This window comes from Atractosteus spatula, chromosome 23 (genome assembly GCF_055471065.1).
Source record: "Atractosteus spatula isolate fAtrSpa1 chromosome 23, fAtrSpa1.hap1, whole genome shotgun sequence".
Classification (NCBI taxonomy): Eukaryota; Metazoa; Chordata; class Actinopteri; order Semionotiformes; family Lepisosteidae; genus Atractosteus; species Atractosteus spatula.
In genome coordinates, this window is record NC_142728.1 from 8,171,162 (window position 1) to 8,189,134 (window position 17,973).

General features: G+C 37.1%; 1 protein-coding gene across 1 annotated transcript in view; it reads left to right on the top strand.

Annotated features, from left to right (window-relative positions):
• Window positions 1-6,148: 6,148 nt before the first annotated feature.
• Window positions 6,149-17,973, top strand: part of garnl3 (GTPase activating Rap/RanGAP domain like 3) — a 141,102-nt gene continuing 129,277 nt past the window's right edge. The window contains exon 1 of the mRNA XM_088940390.1: window positions 6,149-6,350. Coding sequence (XP_088796516.1) covers window positions 6,247-6,350 — 104 coding nt within the window. The 5' untranslated portion in view covers window positions 6,149-6,246. The remainder of the gene's footprint in view (window positions 6,351-17,973) is intronic.

Below are 17,973 nucleotides of genomic sequence, written 5' to 3' on the forward strand. Positions count from 1 at the left end.
AGAATAGAGAAACCAGTTCATTTGAAAAAATACATATTGTTAAAATGATCATGATAAAATTCCTCATTAAAATATTTTAAAATTACAGACATTTGGCATTAAGACAGTTGTGCAATGGTTTGATCTGCTTAAGGGATAGAAAACAGAGAGAGTATACAGTATAAGGGATAAATGACACAGGGATCTGTATTAACAATGCAAATTATAGAGAAGCAGGGTTATCTTGCATTACAAAACAATCATGTCAATTGTTTCAGTAATGTTAGGGAAAGTATAGGCTGGATCCTAAAATAAGTAGTACTGGGTGATAGGACCACACCTTAGGTTAAAAGATAAATGCCAACTTCCTGATTCCACTGATATAAGCTTTTTGGATTCTGCTGGGGGTCAACAGGCTGCTGATTATTAATTCACTGAATCTAAAAACATAAGAAGGGATGAACGGCTTTCGTTTGTAACCTATCCAGCTTTTTTGATTGCTAGAACCTAACTGAGTTATTATAAATTATTCAGCCTACTGTTATATACAGTAACTTGTTCTTTGAAAAACAATAACTGCAATGAACACAAACACCGCATACATTATGGTTTATTTAGATTTTCAGACGACGTCTGATAAAAGCCCTCAGAAATAAAAGAATATTCTAAATTTGCTGTCATTGGGCATTAAGACAGTTGTGCAATGGTTTGAGATCTGGTCAACAGACAGTACATAACTGATAAATGACACAGGGCCATCGCTGTTCATATCAGTGATCTAGATTCTAGTGTAGGTAGTACACTAGTGACATTTGTAGAATCTGCAAAGGTAATTCAAAATACATAGACAGAATCTGTGATTGAACCACCACCTGGCCAACGACATTTAATCTAGAAAAGTACAGAGTCTTATCGTACATGCAGGTAGCAAAAACATAAATTACAGACACAAAATAGGAGACTCGAGACGTGAAGAAGGTACTTATAAAAACAATTTGGGTGTTTATCTTCACACGTCATTTACATGTTCTAAGCAGTGCTTGGAAGCATACATACTCTTAGATATAAGGTTATAACCATCAAGGAATCTTATGGAGAAAGTTCTACAACATACTAACAAGACCGTGACAGGAATAATTTGACAAAACAGATATTGCTGCTCTGGAATCAGTCCAGAGAAGAGCAACCAGGAATTTTCTGGGCTTAAAGGAATGCCCCACATTGATGAGCTAAAAGAACTGAACTTTTTAGCCTGTCAGTGGAATGTATCTGAGATGCTCTTCACTACACTGACTCCAGAGGAGTAATATCTTTTTTTTTTGTAATGTGGAGACCAAAATTCTTCATAATATTCTAAATGAGGTTTTAAATCATACATTGAGTAGATTTAACATATCCTACATATCTTTATCCTTACATATCCTAACATTCTGTTTCCTTTATTTATTGGTTTCCCACATTGTCCAGATTAAAAATTTTTTGTTGACATAGACACCTTTTTTTCTTATATATATGATGTCTATTTCAGAAAAACCACAGTGATGGCATTTACCTCTAACACGGAGCAGCATTACAAAACCCTGAGCTGCTGTTTCATCATTTCCCACTCTCTCACCTTCTTTCTTGCTCCATCCTTCTGTTGAAAAGGGTCAGCACCTTTGGTGAAAGGTCTGAAGCACATCTTTCCAAGGCAAGGAAAAGGTCTCCTGCTTACCCAGATCGTTTTAAGCCACAGATTACACAATCAAGCAGCTTTTTTTTTAACACTTTCTTGGATCAGACGTTCTGCATCCTCACTATACAGTATGTGCGTCTTTCTGCTCCCTGCTCCCTTGTGTTTCATGCAGGCTTTGAATTAATCTGTAATCGAGTCTGTCAGATCACATAAGAAAGTCAATAATGATTTTGTCTCTAGAGCCCCTTACATTGATTTACCACCTAAGAGCCCTCTATAGATTTCTGTAAACTATTCCACATCCAGCTCATCTGCTATGGGGTAGGTTTCTGTGGGGCACACTCTCTGTTTGGGCTTGTATTTGATAAACTGTGTGATTAAATATGAATGAGTCATGTATTTGGTGCAATGTCACTGGCAGGAAATAGATACTGATTTTTTTTATACCTAAAGTATCTTTTCCTGCAGAGCAACCACAAGATTCTGTATTCAGTAATGAAGACAATATTATAATGCATAGAACATGCTTTTCCTGTAATGCATAACCTTAGGAAGTTTAAGATTTTTCATTTACTATCTTGATGAAAAAAAAAACAGTTATATTAATCATGGATGAGCATAAGCCATATTAACAACAATGGTTTTACTTCTAAACAGTCCTTTTTATCCAAGACAGAGGTTTCCCCATCTCCGTGAAGTGGACTTTTCCATGACCAATACTGCCTTTAAACAACATCCAACTGTTTTTTTCTGCTGAAAGGAATACTGAAGTGCTTATGAACTGTCATTTATTTCACTGTCTGTTTAGCAATGCTAGCTGGCCACCCACGACATAAGAAGGGTTATTTTAGTTTTGGTCTATGAGACTTGCTTTAATGGTTGACACCTAATGCATATCCAATCAAATAATTATTATTTTTTTGTTCATTTTCCAAAGAGAGCACTACTAAATAACATGTACTGAAAACTTTTTAAGGAGCTGCAGATTTCTGTTACATCCACCCACCCAGAGATATCAATTCCCACATTCTACAAATTTAGACGTTAAAACAATTCAGTGTAAATCTCAAATGTAGACAAATTTAAATTTGTGATTAAAATAAATCCCTGGATTACAGTTCTGTTCTAAACACTATTTTCCAAAATCCACAGTAATGTTTCAGACATGCATAGACTTATTCTATACATAATTGTATAACTTGAAAAAATGACAGAATAACTCTTACAGATAAAGATTAAATCAATATTTTGTGTTACCAAAGTGAAGATCAGCATTAAAAAAAAACATATGCAATTGTGAATTTACATGATTGATTTGTGTTGTTGTTATATTGTGTTTCTTTTCAAGTCATTTACTTCTGGTTTGAAATTGTAACAAAAAATCAAATGTAACTGACAGCTGTAATTCTTACATAAAGAGTAACAATTGCTCAACACCATCACCAATGGTAACTGACTGGCAATATTGCATATGTATATTATGCAGTATTAGTAGAAAAGAGGATAGAAATTGTCTCATTATGGAAAAGACATTTTTGAAAAGACATTCAATCTCAAAAACTCTATTTAAAACAGGGTTAGAAGATTAAAAATGTTGGTTAACTGCAATTATTCAGAATACGTTTTTAAATATAAAGGAATATTTAAACAATGGTGCTTACAATCAAAAATACTGCTTAGTGAAAAATTGTATTTAACAGAAACGCATTAGTCTGGTTACTGTAGAAAAGCCTTTTGAAAGGTCAGTAATTGCTTAACCCACATGCATAATATTTTTGTAGATGAAGGAAATAATCTCTACTCTCATCAGCTGACATTTGCAAACTGTGTCTTTCCAGGCAGACTTTGTTATTGATCTGTACCGAGATGTATGCTTGTGAAGAGACAGTCTTGTGGTTTATTTTTTGAAGTTTGTCCTGCTTTGAAGAAATGTAAATCTATACTCTTTAGTGAGAAAATAATAGAAACTACAGTAAAACTCGGAGCTAAGTGAATACTGTATTATTTCACAATTGGGTTATTTATGATTACTCAAACCAGGGACCCCAGAAATGTAAGATAACGTTACTGCAAACTCATTTGTACAAATGGTTTGTTTCCCCCTACATTGCCTATATGCACCATCAGCTCTGTCCAGAAGGGGTCACTCTAACCACGCTTTTCTTTCTGGAATACTACTTCCAGCATGTCTACCATATCAACATACTGTAGGCCCGAATTCAATTCAAAATCCTATTTTCTTTATGGTGGCTTTCCAATAAATTAGATGCAAAAAGCAGGAGGCCTGGAAATTATGACTGGAGACAGGGTAAAATCTTGATTTAATGCAAACTACTGTTCTTTTTTTACATTGTGTTTGCAAATAAAATATTTGCATTTTATTAGTGAATTGCTGTGCTAGCTGCTCATACAGTATATATATATTTGGCTTTTCTTCTACTGGAAACAGAATAACACCTCACCTTCAGGTTACATTTATCTGTCATTATGACATGTTTTCCCATTGTTTTATACAGTATGTATAATACAGTATATAATGCTGGATTACGAAAGGGAGATACATTCTAACAAATAAGGCAATACGTGTATTATATTCAGAGTTTAATGAGATTTTTTGTATTCCAGAGAAAGCGGTCTTGATTGATGGTTCTAACCCACTGGGCTTTTACGCTCAATTTGCTGACTGTACGAATCCGTGCGCAATTTAGCATCCTCTGAACTGACAAGCTCTCATCAACTAATCACTATACTGTATTGCTCTAAAGCATTTTTTTTCTTCGTGCTTCCCGTAAAATGGTTTGCGCTATGGAGTACGTTTTCTGACGCTGTGCTCTCTAAGAAGTCGGCGTGTAGGATTTACCTGTTAAAATGTGGAGTAGATGATTGATTGAAGTGCTGTATCGCATTTACTGTAAATAACTCAACTGTTTTAAATTAAATTGCCTATTTCGCGAAATACGCTGTCAACTGTGAAGCATGCGAACAATGCGCTTTGCACCTCAAATTGATCTAGAAAAAAGAAAGGAACCAAACGTTTATTTTAGTAATTTACACATTTATAATGGAATCCCTCCCAGCATAAGTCACCTGGTTGTCGCGACCCTTACCAGTAATAAGCAGATTTGTATTAAGGGATAATAGAATCCTGTAGAAATCCATCCATTTTTAACCGCTTAATCCATTTCAGGGTCAAATCCATCGTATCAGAATCTATAGCTTCTACAGACATGCTTCTCACAAACCAAATTATTCAACAACAGTGGTGTTACAAAACATATTATTGACGTGTTCACCAAACCTAGTTATGTTGTATTTGGAATTTTAATGCTAGAATAAATATGGCGCATAATGCACTGTAAAACACAAAACTGCTGTTGCGCCCAAGGACATGGTGGCACTACTATGGTGCATTTTAGGTCTGCACAATTTACAGTAACACTATTTCAAAATAGTGCTCTGTACTTGGACCACTGTTCAGATTATGTATGGAGAGACCAAGATGGCTTGGTTATTCAAACGACATACATGTTCCGCTCATTGGTGACAATGTATATACCATTAGGTCATGATTAACAATGAGAATAGATATGTGTACTAGAAACGTACATACTGTAGGTTAAACTTAGATTTAGTCGATGTCTGTCCATAAATCTGTGCTAGATTTACTTCCTAGACCATCCATCCATTCATCCATTTTCCAAACTGCCTTTATCCAGTTACAGGGGACGCTAAAAACTAACCCGCAAAGTTTAAATAATTCAATCGTTGAGAAAAAGATGACATCATACACTATACAGTACTTATTTGTTGTACTTTGAGGGCCCTTTGGAAAAATACGCATCGACAGCATAAAAACTATGCCTGTTTGCCTGCTGGATTTACAAGTTAGCATTAACTGAACATACGCACTTTTCTTCGCGAGTGTTATTAGATAAATGATATCGTTTAAAATTGATTTATTATACAATCTATACTGCGGAATAGCAGTCTTAACACTAAACTAGAATCCACCTGTACGTAATTTAATTTCTACATGTATTTGTGTCCCCCCCCATTTATTAATGACCATGAGCAAGTAATTTTCAGTTTTGCTTCTCTTGCCGGTTTTTGCTCTCTCTAACAACTCTGTCCAGATCAACGTACTGTTTTGGTAGACGTTAGGACCCCGCGGACTCTCGACAGAGGCTGAAGGAGTGGTATATCACTGTCTACTATAGAGCTCTGACTGTAAAGCTGACTAGATTTCAGGTCGGTACTTTTTTTTGAAAACCTGGAATTGTACAGGGACAGGTGCAGGTTACCATGACCTCCCTTCATTAAAGAAACGAACATCTCCCTGCCTAGATGGAGTTTCTCGTCAGTACACCTACCACCATGGTGCAAGACATCTAGTTCATTTTTTTTTTGGACGAGAAAGACAAAGTCTGCGGGTGACTTTTGCTTTTTTTTTTGTGTGGTACAGTACTGTACATTTTTTTTCTGTTCTCTGTTCCTTTGCAGGCATTTGTGCAGCGCTGTGCTGTTATAGCCAACGCTTTGCCTGGGACTGCAATTTTCTTGACGGAGTTTCTTTAACTGGACTGTCGGCACTCATGAATTCGGATATTAATATATACCTCGCCAGGGACAAATCCTCTAGCATCATGAGGAAGAGAGCGGTCCTGCTGAGGAAAGGGTGCAGTTTTGAGATAACGAGGTACAGTATGGCTTTCGCTTGTCTTTGTACCGCACCATTTTTGCTCTACCTGAAAACAAGTGTTATGATTGTGTTGCACAACAGTTGCTCAAAATTTTCTCTGCCACAAGCCACTCTCAATAACTAGTACTGCGGTAGTCAACCAGGAAAGCTCAGTCTGCTGTAGGGAGAGGAGGTGGGGGTCTTTTGAAGATGCTCAATCAATGTCAACATTATTGACTTGAACTGAACAGACTTTCCGCATTAATAGCGGAAAGATTGTTGCTCTTGGTGCATTTCAACATCTTAGGCTAAAGCTAAAATACTTAGACATTTAAGTTTTTATTCATAATTGACATTGCATTTACTGTTTTTCAGTGGAAGTTCGGCACCACAGTATACAGTGCCCTGTAAAAATACAGTATAACTGTTCTCATAAACGTGGTAAGCTTAAGTACCCGATTTATAAAATACTACAATACAACGATTGTTTCAATATCGACCCTGTTAGAGGCTACATTTGCTAAACAGTATATTTACCATTACTGCAATATTTAAGTTTTTACATGATAAACTATTATAGGTTAAATGAAGCAGGACTCGTGAAATGGGAAAACAAGAACCTAATTATTCCTTCACATGACACATTCTGTTACTGAATACGAAACAGTATATGCTGCTTGTCTCATTGAAAGCACTTCACAGCTTTCTCATATGAACCTAAATAGCTCACAACGGAGGCCTGGTCTTTGTGCATTAATACTCTTCGGGGACTCGGGCAAACATCTTGAGTAGTCTGTGCATGGAATCTTAAACCTGTCTAATTTATTCCTACTGTTACAACATACTAAGTGAAGATTTTAGCTGGCATATCAAATGGAAACGCGTTGCACAGGTGCAAGGTGCAGAGGGATTTGTTCAGCTACGTAGAGCAAGTGTAACATGCCGTAAAAAAGGTGCACCGACCCAAAGATACATTTTTCTGGAAAGAAAAATGGACGTACAATATACATTGTTATGGAAGTAGAGCTATCAAACTATGATTTATAATTTTCCCCAAACAAAAATCTCTGACAGAAGATATACTAATTCTACTGTATATGGTTTCTCTTTAATAGTTATGTTCCATATGCAGTTAAGTGAAGCTCAAATTCCATAGTATGTTGGTGTCATTGAATTTTACTATCCAACAGGAAAATTTAAATTGATTCAACCTGTAGTGTGCAAATTTCTTAGTTTTACAAGTCGAAAGTCAGTGTAGGAGTGAAATACAATTTAGTTTTATTTCATAACCACACGTTATGCTATGAGACTACACATATTCTTATATTCAACATGTTTCATAAAACAATATATAGTTCCCGATTTAGAAACAGTTCGGAATATTTTTACTGCTGAATCAAAAGTCGTGGTTCACCTGAAGTCAATGAGCTCCTCGGTTGACGAGATGGTCTTTGTAAATTGCCACTAGATGGAAGCATAGCCCTACACACATCGTTTTTTAAATCCACTTCTAAACAATGTGTATTTGCATTTATACTATTTTTCCTGCGTAGTAAGTAACGCCAGTGAACAGAAATGGTGCAAGACTAGGGAGATAACGACATTGGCTACTACCCCCACATGACCAATCTGTAGAAAGAACCATGAGCGTCTCTAAAATTTAGAAGCAGTTAATAAGTTGTCTATTGAGTGCAGGTCTGGAATTTAAGAAAAAACACTGAAAATGTAATCCTCACAAACATTCACACTTGAGATAAACGATGGCCTAAGAAAGTATTAGTCAAGAGTAAATAAAGATAGGTCAGAGAAGGAAGAGTTCAAAGGCACGATAAAAAAAATGAGTAATCACTATCAGAAAGTTTATTTTATTGAGAGATGAGGTCTGAGTACAAACTGTAGTGTTTGTAGTGTACAGTACTGTTTCCTAGTCAGGCTGCTTTGTGCAGTACTGAGTAGACTGCGAGTATGTGACATCCCAATAAAATATCTGTTGTAGATTTATTTGTTCATGCAACGTGGAGAATCACTGAAGTTGAGGTGTAATACATTGTTCAGGGGTAAAACAGTAGTTTTTCAACAGAGACTCAATCATGAAACTCCAACTGAAAGTCTGGAGCTCCAAACCACTATTCTATACTGCTGTTTCTATTTAAAATAGTCCCTTTCATCCTACAGAAAGTTTTGTACATCTGATAACCCTTCTATGATTTCCCTATGAAGAAACTCCATGCAGCAAAAATATTCAAAAAGCATTGTTTTATATGAAAAGAGGTGACCTTTTCAGTGCTGGCTTTGGGAGATAGGGTAGCCTTTTGAAAATTAACACAAAATAACACTTAAAATGTCTTGGCAAGAAATGGACACCTTTGAAATTTTCAGGGAGAAATATTTTTTGTCCCACCCTGACTGAAATGTATTGCAGTTATTCTTGACATTTCAGAAATGCTTGAAAGAAGTGTAGAAAAACTGACTTCTTTGTGACTGTCATATTTGTTCAATTTAACTGCCATGACCTTGTCACTTTATTTGTTTTTTAAAGAAAAACCGGTACTGAATTCTGTCATTGCATTGTGTTGTCAGAAATTGCTATAAAAAAATCAATCTATGTTCACGCCATGGAAACAAGAAGGTAGTATAATCTGTTAAATTATACAACTGCGAACAGAAAATGCCAAGCTTTGTTAAAAGCAGAGAAGAAATGTCTGACAAGTTTTGCTCTGGTTCCTGGAATCATATACAGTACTATGAAAAAAAAAGCACTAAACTCAAGCAAGTCCTGTTGTGTCAAGAGTAATGATTGTGTGTTGGAGCGTTATGCTGTGAACCTCCTGTGAGATAAGATGGAAAAAAATCCGTTTCCTGCAGAAGCAGGAAAAATAGAAAAATCCATATTAATGTAATATCAGTCAATATAAAGCATATGCTCTAATACTTTTCCATTCATATACAGTATGTTGATGGAAAAATCACCCCATTCACTGCGTTCTTTAATCGGCAGTATTTGCAGGAATTCTGCGCCGCAGAGAAATTTGAGTGGTATGTTTATACAGTTTAATTTCAGGGCCTGAGTAATCCCATATGCATGTGTGCAGTAGTGGGACAGGGTGTGGTGGGGGTGGTTATGTATCTCAAAATGGATAAAATCGATACAGCTACTAATTGGGCCAGACATTTGCAGGCAGGTTATAGACCACAACATTTATTTCAGGCATTTTTTTTCATGCAAATACTGTATAGGGAAAAAGTCAACATTTTCTGACAGAAAATGGCATATGTAGTTTTAATGTCTTCTTTAGATACCTGGATTTGACTTCAGATATCTGGATTTGACTTTAAAGTGACTCTTAATAATGTTAAGTGTACAACATATAACAGGGCAAGTGATGTTAAAAATGCTGTAATAGTATAAGAGTGGATTACAGCACAATATAGTGAACATCAAAAGAAATGTATATCTGTACACCAACAGATTCAGGGACAGATTCAGGCTATCATCAGGAAAATAGTTTTAATTGTTGCAGGTCCTTTGACATCTTAATGACCAGACATGACGTACTGTAGGTAAACTCACTATGATGATTTATATTTGTCATCAAAAGGGGTGACCACCAGGTCACAGGCACAGGCTCGTAGTGTGTGTGGTCACTGCTGTGAGCAATCCAAGTTGTAGCAGTGTTACACGTGCTTTGCACAAGAGTGCGGATGCTGTCTTGTCAGATACTCTCTCATAGATTCTGGACAAGCACGTACCTGTTCCACTGGTCTCTGAGCCTTGTGCGACATGCCCTTCAATGGGCTCAGTTCTGATGAGCATAAATGTCACATTTCCATCTCACAGGGATGTCACTGTCATAAGCAGCAGGAGGACGCTGTTGCACATCAGGACAAACCCACAGAAGGTTAGGTCTTCGGACTTGATCAATATAGTGTCATGCAATTAGGCTGCCATCAGTCAGTACAGATGGAGTTCTAAAGTGATCGTGTACTCCTGTCCAGACCATTAAACTTGGACATTCTTATTGATCTTGCTGATCACTTTGATCCAAATCAAACTTACTTTTGACCCAAATCGTGGCCTATCATTGATGAACTGCGTTTCGCTATTGGGTTAGACATTGTCATCTATGAACACACCTGACAGTGAGTCATAGTGAGCTTTCTTAGTCTAGCTCCCAATATACTGATGGCAAGTAGGTGTTATTTTCTTGATGAGAAGAGCATACTGTTTCCTTTATTTCTTGATGTAGCATGTTAAATCACTTCATGACCCGTGCCCAGACAGCTCTCTCTCTAATGAGGTGATTTTAAATGTATGCAGTAGTCAGAGGCACTTGAGTTGATCATGGTCAGCTATGAATGATCAATTAATCTCACAAACTTTTAGTTAGCATCCAAAATCTAGATTTTTAAAAAATATACATAAACGGAATAATAAGATTCTTTGGATGTTCACTGTATTGATTTAACAATTATTTTAATAAAAGCTGGTTACTGTCTTGCAGCACACCCAAATTAAATTGCCACCCAACATTAAATTACGAGAGAACCTAATTGGTTCTGTTCATGTTAAATGCTTTTGGCAAAGGTTTTGTAGCTTAACGATAAAATCAATTATATGTAAAGATCATTTATTTTTCCATACATAAGGGTCACATCTCATCATCCTACAGATAATGGATTTGATTTTGCTTGAGATAGTATAAACTATACATGCTTTTACACATATACCTTGTGCATTTTCACATAAACTATATTTAAAATACATGACGTGGTCAGTCAGTATAAATGGAGTATCCCTTTTTTTATTATTTTCATAATCGATGCATGTTAAGAATTCTGAAGAAGATTCCTAAATGCGTGGTGTACTCAAATCATGCAGAGAGCTTCAAATGCCGAATTCTCCATAGGCACCTACAGTGCTTAGTAATTAATGGAATTTCCAGCCATCCATTTTCTAACCACTTAATCCAATACAGAGCTGTGGGGGAGCCGGAGCTTGTCTTGGCAAGCAAGGGGCACAAGCCAGTATACAGGTATACCCTGGACAGGATGCCAGTCCATCACAGGGCACACACAAACACAGACGCACACACACTCACACCAGGGCCAGTTTTCCCCAGAAGGTAATTAACCTACCAGTATGTGTCTGGACTGACGACTGCATTATTAATGGAATTTAATTAAGTTAAAAGCAAATATTTTAAATGCCTACAATGAATGAACGGACCTATAAACATTAAACATGAAGAATTTCACACCATAATTTCAATAGATTTGTTGGTACATGTGTAGTGATTGTACCTTGTGAGGAAAATTCCATCTTGGATTATTCCTGGAACTGATTTTTTTTTAATTTAAATAAAGAACAACTCAGGCATACTCGTATTAAATACTATTTGTGTATCTGAAGCTCATGATAACCTAAGGATCTGAAATTGATTTGCCAGACCTAGACCTGAAACAACAGAAACAATATCCACAGAGTGTCCATTTGTTAGAGAACTTACAATCCATTAACCTGTATGTGTTGATGTACTGTGAGTATGGGTGCCCATTGACTGGTGTCATTTTACACTTGTTAATATACACAGACACCAGGCTTGTCATGACCTTTTCCACCATTCAGGTGTGATTAACACAAAAGCCTGCAGGGAACCTCAGACACTTCTCAGCTGAGCATGAATTTATCAGCTCAGGGGATTCTGCGCCATAACTAATCATCTCCCTTCTTCTTAAATTTACAGCAGCAGGTCTCTATAGGGGAGTGCCTCACTCTATACTAACTGTAAACATTCCATCTAGAGCCGCCCTTTCATGCTGAGAGAGTAGAAATGCAATTTAATGGTAACTAAGGTTCAGGGTCATCATTAAATATGACCATTGCAGGCAATACAAAGTCAGTAGGCTCAAATATGCCCCAGTTATATGTGATCTAATAAGTGGATTCCTAGCATATTTATTATTTTGTACTCATACAGTGACATACTCTTTTTCTGGGTGGTAACGTTTCCTAGACCCTTCCTTAATTTAACTAATGAAAAATCACCAGACCTCTTACTTTGGTGATTTCATTTAGATTATTTTTTGTGGTCCCCACCATTTGTAGATTTAACATGTTTGTTTGGTACAGTATGTGCATTTGGGACCACATTGTGCTGAATGCAGGATATTCTTTGGAAAGTACAGTATATGATGCATTCTCCTAAAAGTATGCTATGGCACACCTATAATGTGTCATCTATTTTTTATGATTCAAGGTGTACTGAAATTACATTCTTGAATATGACATTTCCAGATATGAAAATGAATTTGAATGGCTACAATGGTATTATTCAACGAATATGCATGATTCTAGGTAGCCCTTATTTTTCCATTTTACACATTGATTGCACAGGGGTCATTTTTTCATTGAATACAAAAAATTTATATCCAGTTCTATCCGATTATTTATTCTGCACCTGAAGGAAGTGGATATTATTTCAGGGTCCTTAAATAAGCCTTTGATGGTTATTAAATTAATTAAATGAAGTACTTCCTGAAGGGCTTACACACAATGAAAGGGGTAATACTACAGCAACACTTGCAAATGCTTTTAAACAACTCCCATTTGACTGTTAAATGTACACAAATTAGCAGGTTCACACTTCCTTGTAAAAACTGTTTGACAATTTCATTGTAGGTGAACTGATCTTAATGGCACCCCCATTCAGTGCCTATTGCTCACCCAGTAATGCTTTTCAAATTTTCAAAACCAGATTTTCTTCTGCATGCATAAAAGTCTGGAACATATACTGTATGTTTTGTTTTTTTCTACGACACATTGCCTGACCCCTTGGAGGAAATAAAATCATTTACTGTAGCTCCTTTAAAATGAGCATTTTATATCTTTGTAGATAAAAATCCACTTCATGTTAATGGAGTCCGTGTCATTTGCAAAGAGTCAAGATGCCTTGAATTATCTGGATAGTTTACGAAAAATGCATGGTACAATATGACTCAGATGTACTGTAATAAATATGTGGTCACAAATTAACTGAGCTTTTAAGCAGTGTGGTGGGTCTGATATTGTGCAGACTGATGTATACTAGTAGTCTCTGTTTTGCAGCTGAGCTCGATTGCTGATGTATCCTTCTTTTCATTGTGTGCCTGCGTTTTCCAGCAAGCACAGTTAATGATTTACAGATGTTGGTGTTTTTAATGAAACTCACAGGGTAAGTTTACAGAAAAAAACAACAGAAAAAAACTCAAGCAAACAAAAGAAATCTTTGCTTGATTACAAGTATGAAAATCTTTTTTTTTTCCTGTCTCTGTTTCTGTGAAACATCTGTTTCAATTTAGATCTTAAAGGCACATACCTATTACAGTGAACTGCACATTCTTCCAAGAATATCTGCCTGGAAAACATCTCCCTTTAACCAGACCTGAAATTGAGGACTTTGGAAAATGCCTGTATTTGTCATTCCATCCACTAAAATGCTCTGACTTGTGCACTGTGACAAGTATTCATTTGAGGGCAAGATTTTTTTCTTGGGTTTTTTATGTGTTTCTCTACACATTCTTGGTACTTTTATGGAAACTTAGTTTAAAACAAAAAAAAACAGAAAATCTTTAAACAAGAAATGAATAATACATAATAACTTTCCTAACCTGAGTATGTGATGCGTTTTAATACTGCACCCAGTGACTTGTTGTAATAAAAAGAATATAAATTAGATAATGATAAATTGCTAGTGTTTTCAAAGACAAGTATTTTATACAGTCAGTCCTCCCAGCCTTAGAATGAGAAACCTAACTTCCGTATGCTGTACTTTAACATTATTTTTCATTCAGATCATAATTAAACTGCATATGAAATTGTTCGCTCCCTTTTGATCATGTATTTGTTCAGGCATACGGGTGATGATGTTTATTTACTGTTTCCTTGGCTTTTCAAATGCATTAACAGTATGATAAGGCAACAACTAAAAGAACGGCTCAAATGTTTTACTGTACTCAAAGAATTTGTCTTTTCTTTCAGCTGTCAGAATGAAAATGTTTGATCAATTTGCTTAATGTGCATGCTTTTAACTAAAGTTTTAAAAATGTCTCAAAATGGGCCTCCACCTTATTCCAATGCGATAAAAATGGTCAAGGCTAAATCACCTTTTCATTTGGCTTTCATAATGAAATGATTAGAATGGTCCTTCAAAGCTTCAGCAATCAAGGATCACATGAAGGTACAGAGAGCAAAGCATGGATACTTGACAGCAAAGACAACAGTGTTTTGTGTGGGAGAACAGAGTATGTTCTCATTATCATCAGTGGCATGAAATATTCAGATTTCTAAAGCCACAGACACTGTCTTTCCATTGTTTTGCTCTGTACCATGGAAACAGAATGCTGGTAAAGGTCATCACCTGGCATCTAACAGTTTGTTAGGAAAACCTGCAGTGTTTGTCTTCATAACCCCTCCTTTTCAGGGGACAGATCATTACCACCTCTTAATCACTATGCAGTCTAGTACAACCGGGAAGAAGGGTCATTTTTCAAATAGAGACTCTCTTGTAGTCATCAGAACACCCTCAGCTCTGGGAGGCTTCGCGGATTGCACATTTCTCCGCTGTTATTAAATAATGAGGATTAAAACATCCATCCATTTTCTAACCGCTTCTTCCAGTTCAAGGTCGCAGGGGAGCTGGAGCCTATCCCAGCGAGCAGCGGGCACGAGGCAGGGTACACCCTGGACAGGACGCCAGTCCACTGCAGAGCACACAAAGACACCAACACACACCAGGGTCAAACTTTCCAGAAGACAATTAACCTACTAGTATGTTTTTGGACTGTGGGAGGAAACTGGAGCATCGGGAGAAAGCCAAATGCGAACACAGGGAGAACATACAAACTCCACACAGACAGCACCCCAAGTTTATTAGCTGTCCATTGTTTTTTTCAGCAAACACCAGCCCCTGTAATTTGTAAATCTTCAGTGATGCGAATAATAGATTAGTCACTCCTCCAATCCGTTCCAACTCTCCTGTCAGGCACTGGAGTTACTTTAGCAGCGTGCTAAATGAGGGAATGATACTTTCTGGCATCCATGCATATACAAAGAATATGTCTTTGTATGTAATAGTGTTCCAGAACAGGTTTTAGAATCACTGCTGGAAAGCTGACTCTTAAAACAGCTGACAATATAATAGATATCTGTAATTATTGCAAGTTAAGAAAATTACAATGCACACATGCAATACCTAATTTAGTAAGCGACAATGGGAAATCAATATTGCTTAGCAATTGTTAAACCTACAGTTATTTTCTATGTGACACAGATAAACAGGAATTGCAGCAGCATGTAGTAACTCAACATGTCCACAAGAGGGCAGACACCAACCAGAGACGGAAAATTAGACTTTTCTGAACTACATATAACATGCCGTGTTTTTTTGATGTGATAAAGACATAGCACATATCTATAGTGGAAAATATACATTTCCCACCACAGTTACAGTGTTGCAGACGTAAACGCTTACCACTGAGTTTTCCATCTTAATTTGTGGAGGTGACCAACCCCCCTCCCACCACTACCCCCATCAGTGATTAGAAAAAAAGGAAACGTCAGCAAAACCTGCAGGGAAATCAACAGCACTCGTGGACATTCTGGAGACTGTAGATGTGTCAAGAGCAAGATACCTAATTCTGATTTACTGTAAATGAACGTGGGGCATTCCACGTGCAGGATAATGGCGTCAGTAGGCTAAATCGCAGTGAAATGTTCTTACATGCGACACTGGTAGATTTTTTTAAACCTGTCTTTCAAAAATGCTTTTAATGAATCCTCAGATCTTTTTTTTTGTTTATAAAGCCTCATCTTCCACGACATGTGTATTATGACCATTCCATCCTTTTAATGTATATTTTACATGTATTTACCTACAAGCAGAAATGACAAAGGAAGAACCTCTACTGAGGCTTTGTTTCCTTTAAATCTTGCCTGAAAGAGAAAACTATAGAGAAAAACCTATAGAGAGAAAACTCTACTAGTATATTATGGGTTACAAAAACAATCGCATAATTGGACTGTGTTTTAATACAAATAATGTTCAATCATACAAGGTGATCCAATTTCCAGTTGTCCTTTTTGTGGTGGCTCAAGTAAACAGTCAAATAATCAAGCAACAGCTGACACATTTTAACGAATGTATCTTTCTCTTATTTCTATACATATCTGGTGGAATCTATGTATTTTGTTCACATTAAGACTGACACAAATATAATAATAATAATAGTTGCTTACACTTATATAGCGCTTTTCTGGACACTCCACTCAAAGTACTTTACAGGTAATGGGGACTGCCCTCCACCACCACCAATGTGCAGCCCCACCTGGATGATGTGACGGCAGCCATAGTGCGCCAGAACGCTCCCCATACCTCAGCTATCAGTGGGGAGGAGAGCAGAGTAATGAAGCCAATTCATAGGTGGGGATTATTAGGAGGCCATGATTGGTAAGGGCCAATAGGAAATTTGGCCAGGATGCCGGGGTTACACCCCTACTCTTTTCGAGAAACACCCTGGAATTTTTAATGACCACAGACAGTATGTTTCATCCGAAGGATGGCGCCTGTTTACAGTATAGTGTCCCCGTCACTATACTGGGGCATTAGGACCCACATGGAACGCAGGGTGAGTGCCCCCTGCTGGCCCCACTAACACCTCTTCCAGCAGCAACCTTAGTTTTTCCCAGGAGGTCTCCCATCCAGGTACTGACCAGGCTCACACCTGCTTAGCTTCAGTGGGCTGCCAGCTGTGACTTGCAGGGTGATATGGCTGCTGGAATACTGCAATGCTGCAAATACTGTACATGTGCAAGTTTAAGATATCCTACACTTCTGTTCATTACAATAAGACGTTACCTGGAAACATGGATAAAATTGCTTTTAAAGTGGCTGTTCCAAGTTTTCATAACGGCAGCTCATTTCATTTAGAATCAGCTGGGGGGAGCGTGCTGTAATACCCAGAAAAAGTGTACTGCCAAAAAAACAGAAGTCTGCAAAGCAGCTTTGCAATAAAGAGCCTGGAGATGATGTAAATCAAAAGCTGCCAGAGGAAACAAGAAAAAAAATATTGTATATCTCATTGGTATTTATTTATTGGTACTTATTTGGGGTTTTATATACTGTATATGTATTTGTTTTTAAATCTTGTGAAGTGCACATCAATGATTGCCAAAGCTTTACAGATGGAGTAGGGCAATTCTTGGGTAGATTAACTCGAGGATTGATTGAAATTCAGTGTGGATGTGTTTGATTGATTAAGTGCCACAATTCGGAGGAGCTGCACACCTTGGGGGGGAGATAGAGCAATTGGAATGAGTGATAAATGGGTTAGGCCGAGACACAGAGAAGCGCTTTATTGTAATCTGACAACCAAATACCTCTTCTACCTGCTGAAGTAGAACAAAGTGGACTTTCAAGGATTTTTATTTATTAAAAGAAGAGCTTTGCGTTTTAAAAAAAAACCCCGCAAATGCTCTTAAATTAAATCTTAAATAGCTCTGTGGTACAGAGCACAACACGACACACATAAGGGGAAAATAGGCAGTGGTGCTCCTTGATCACTAGGAACTGTTACTGCACATACCAGTGTATAGTGCTAGTGTTTG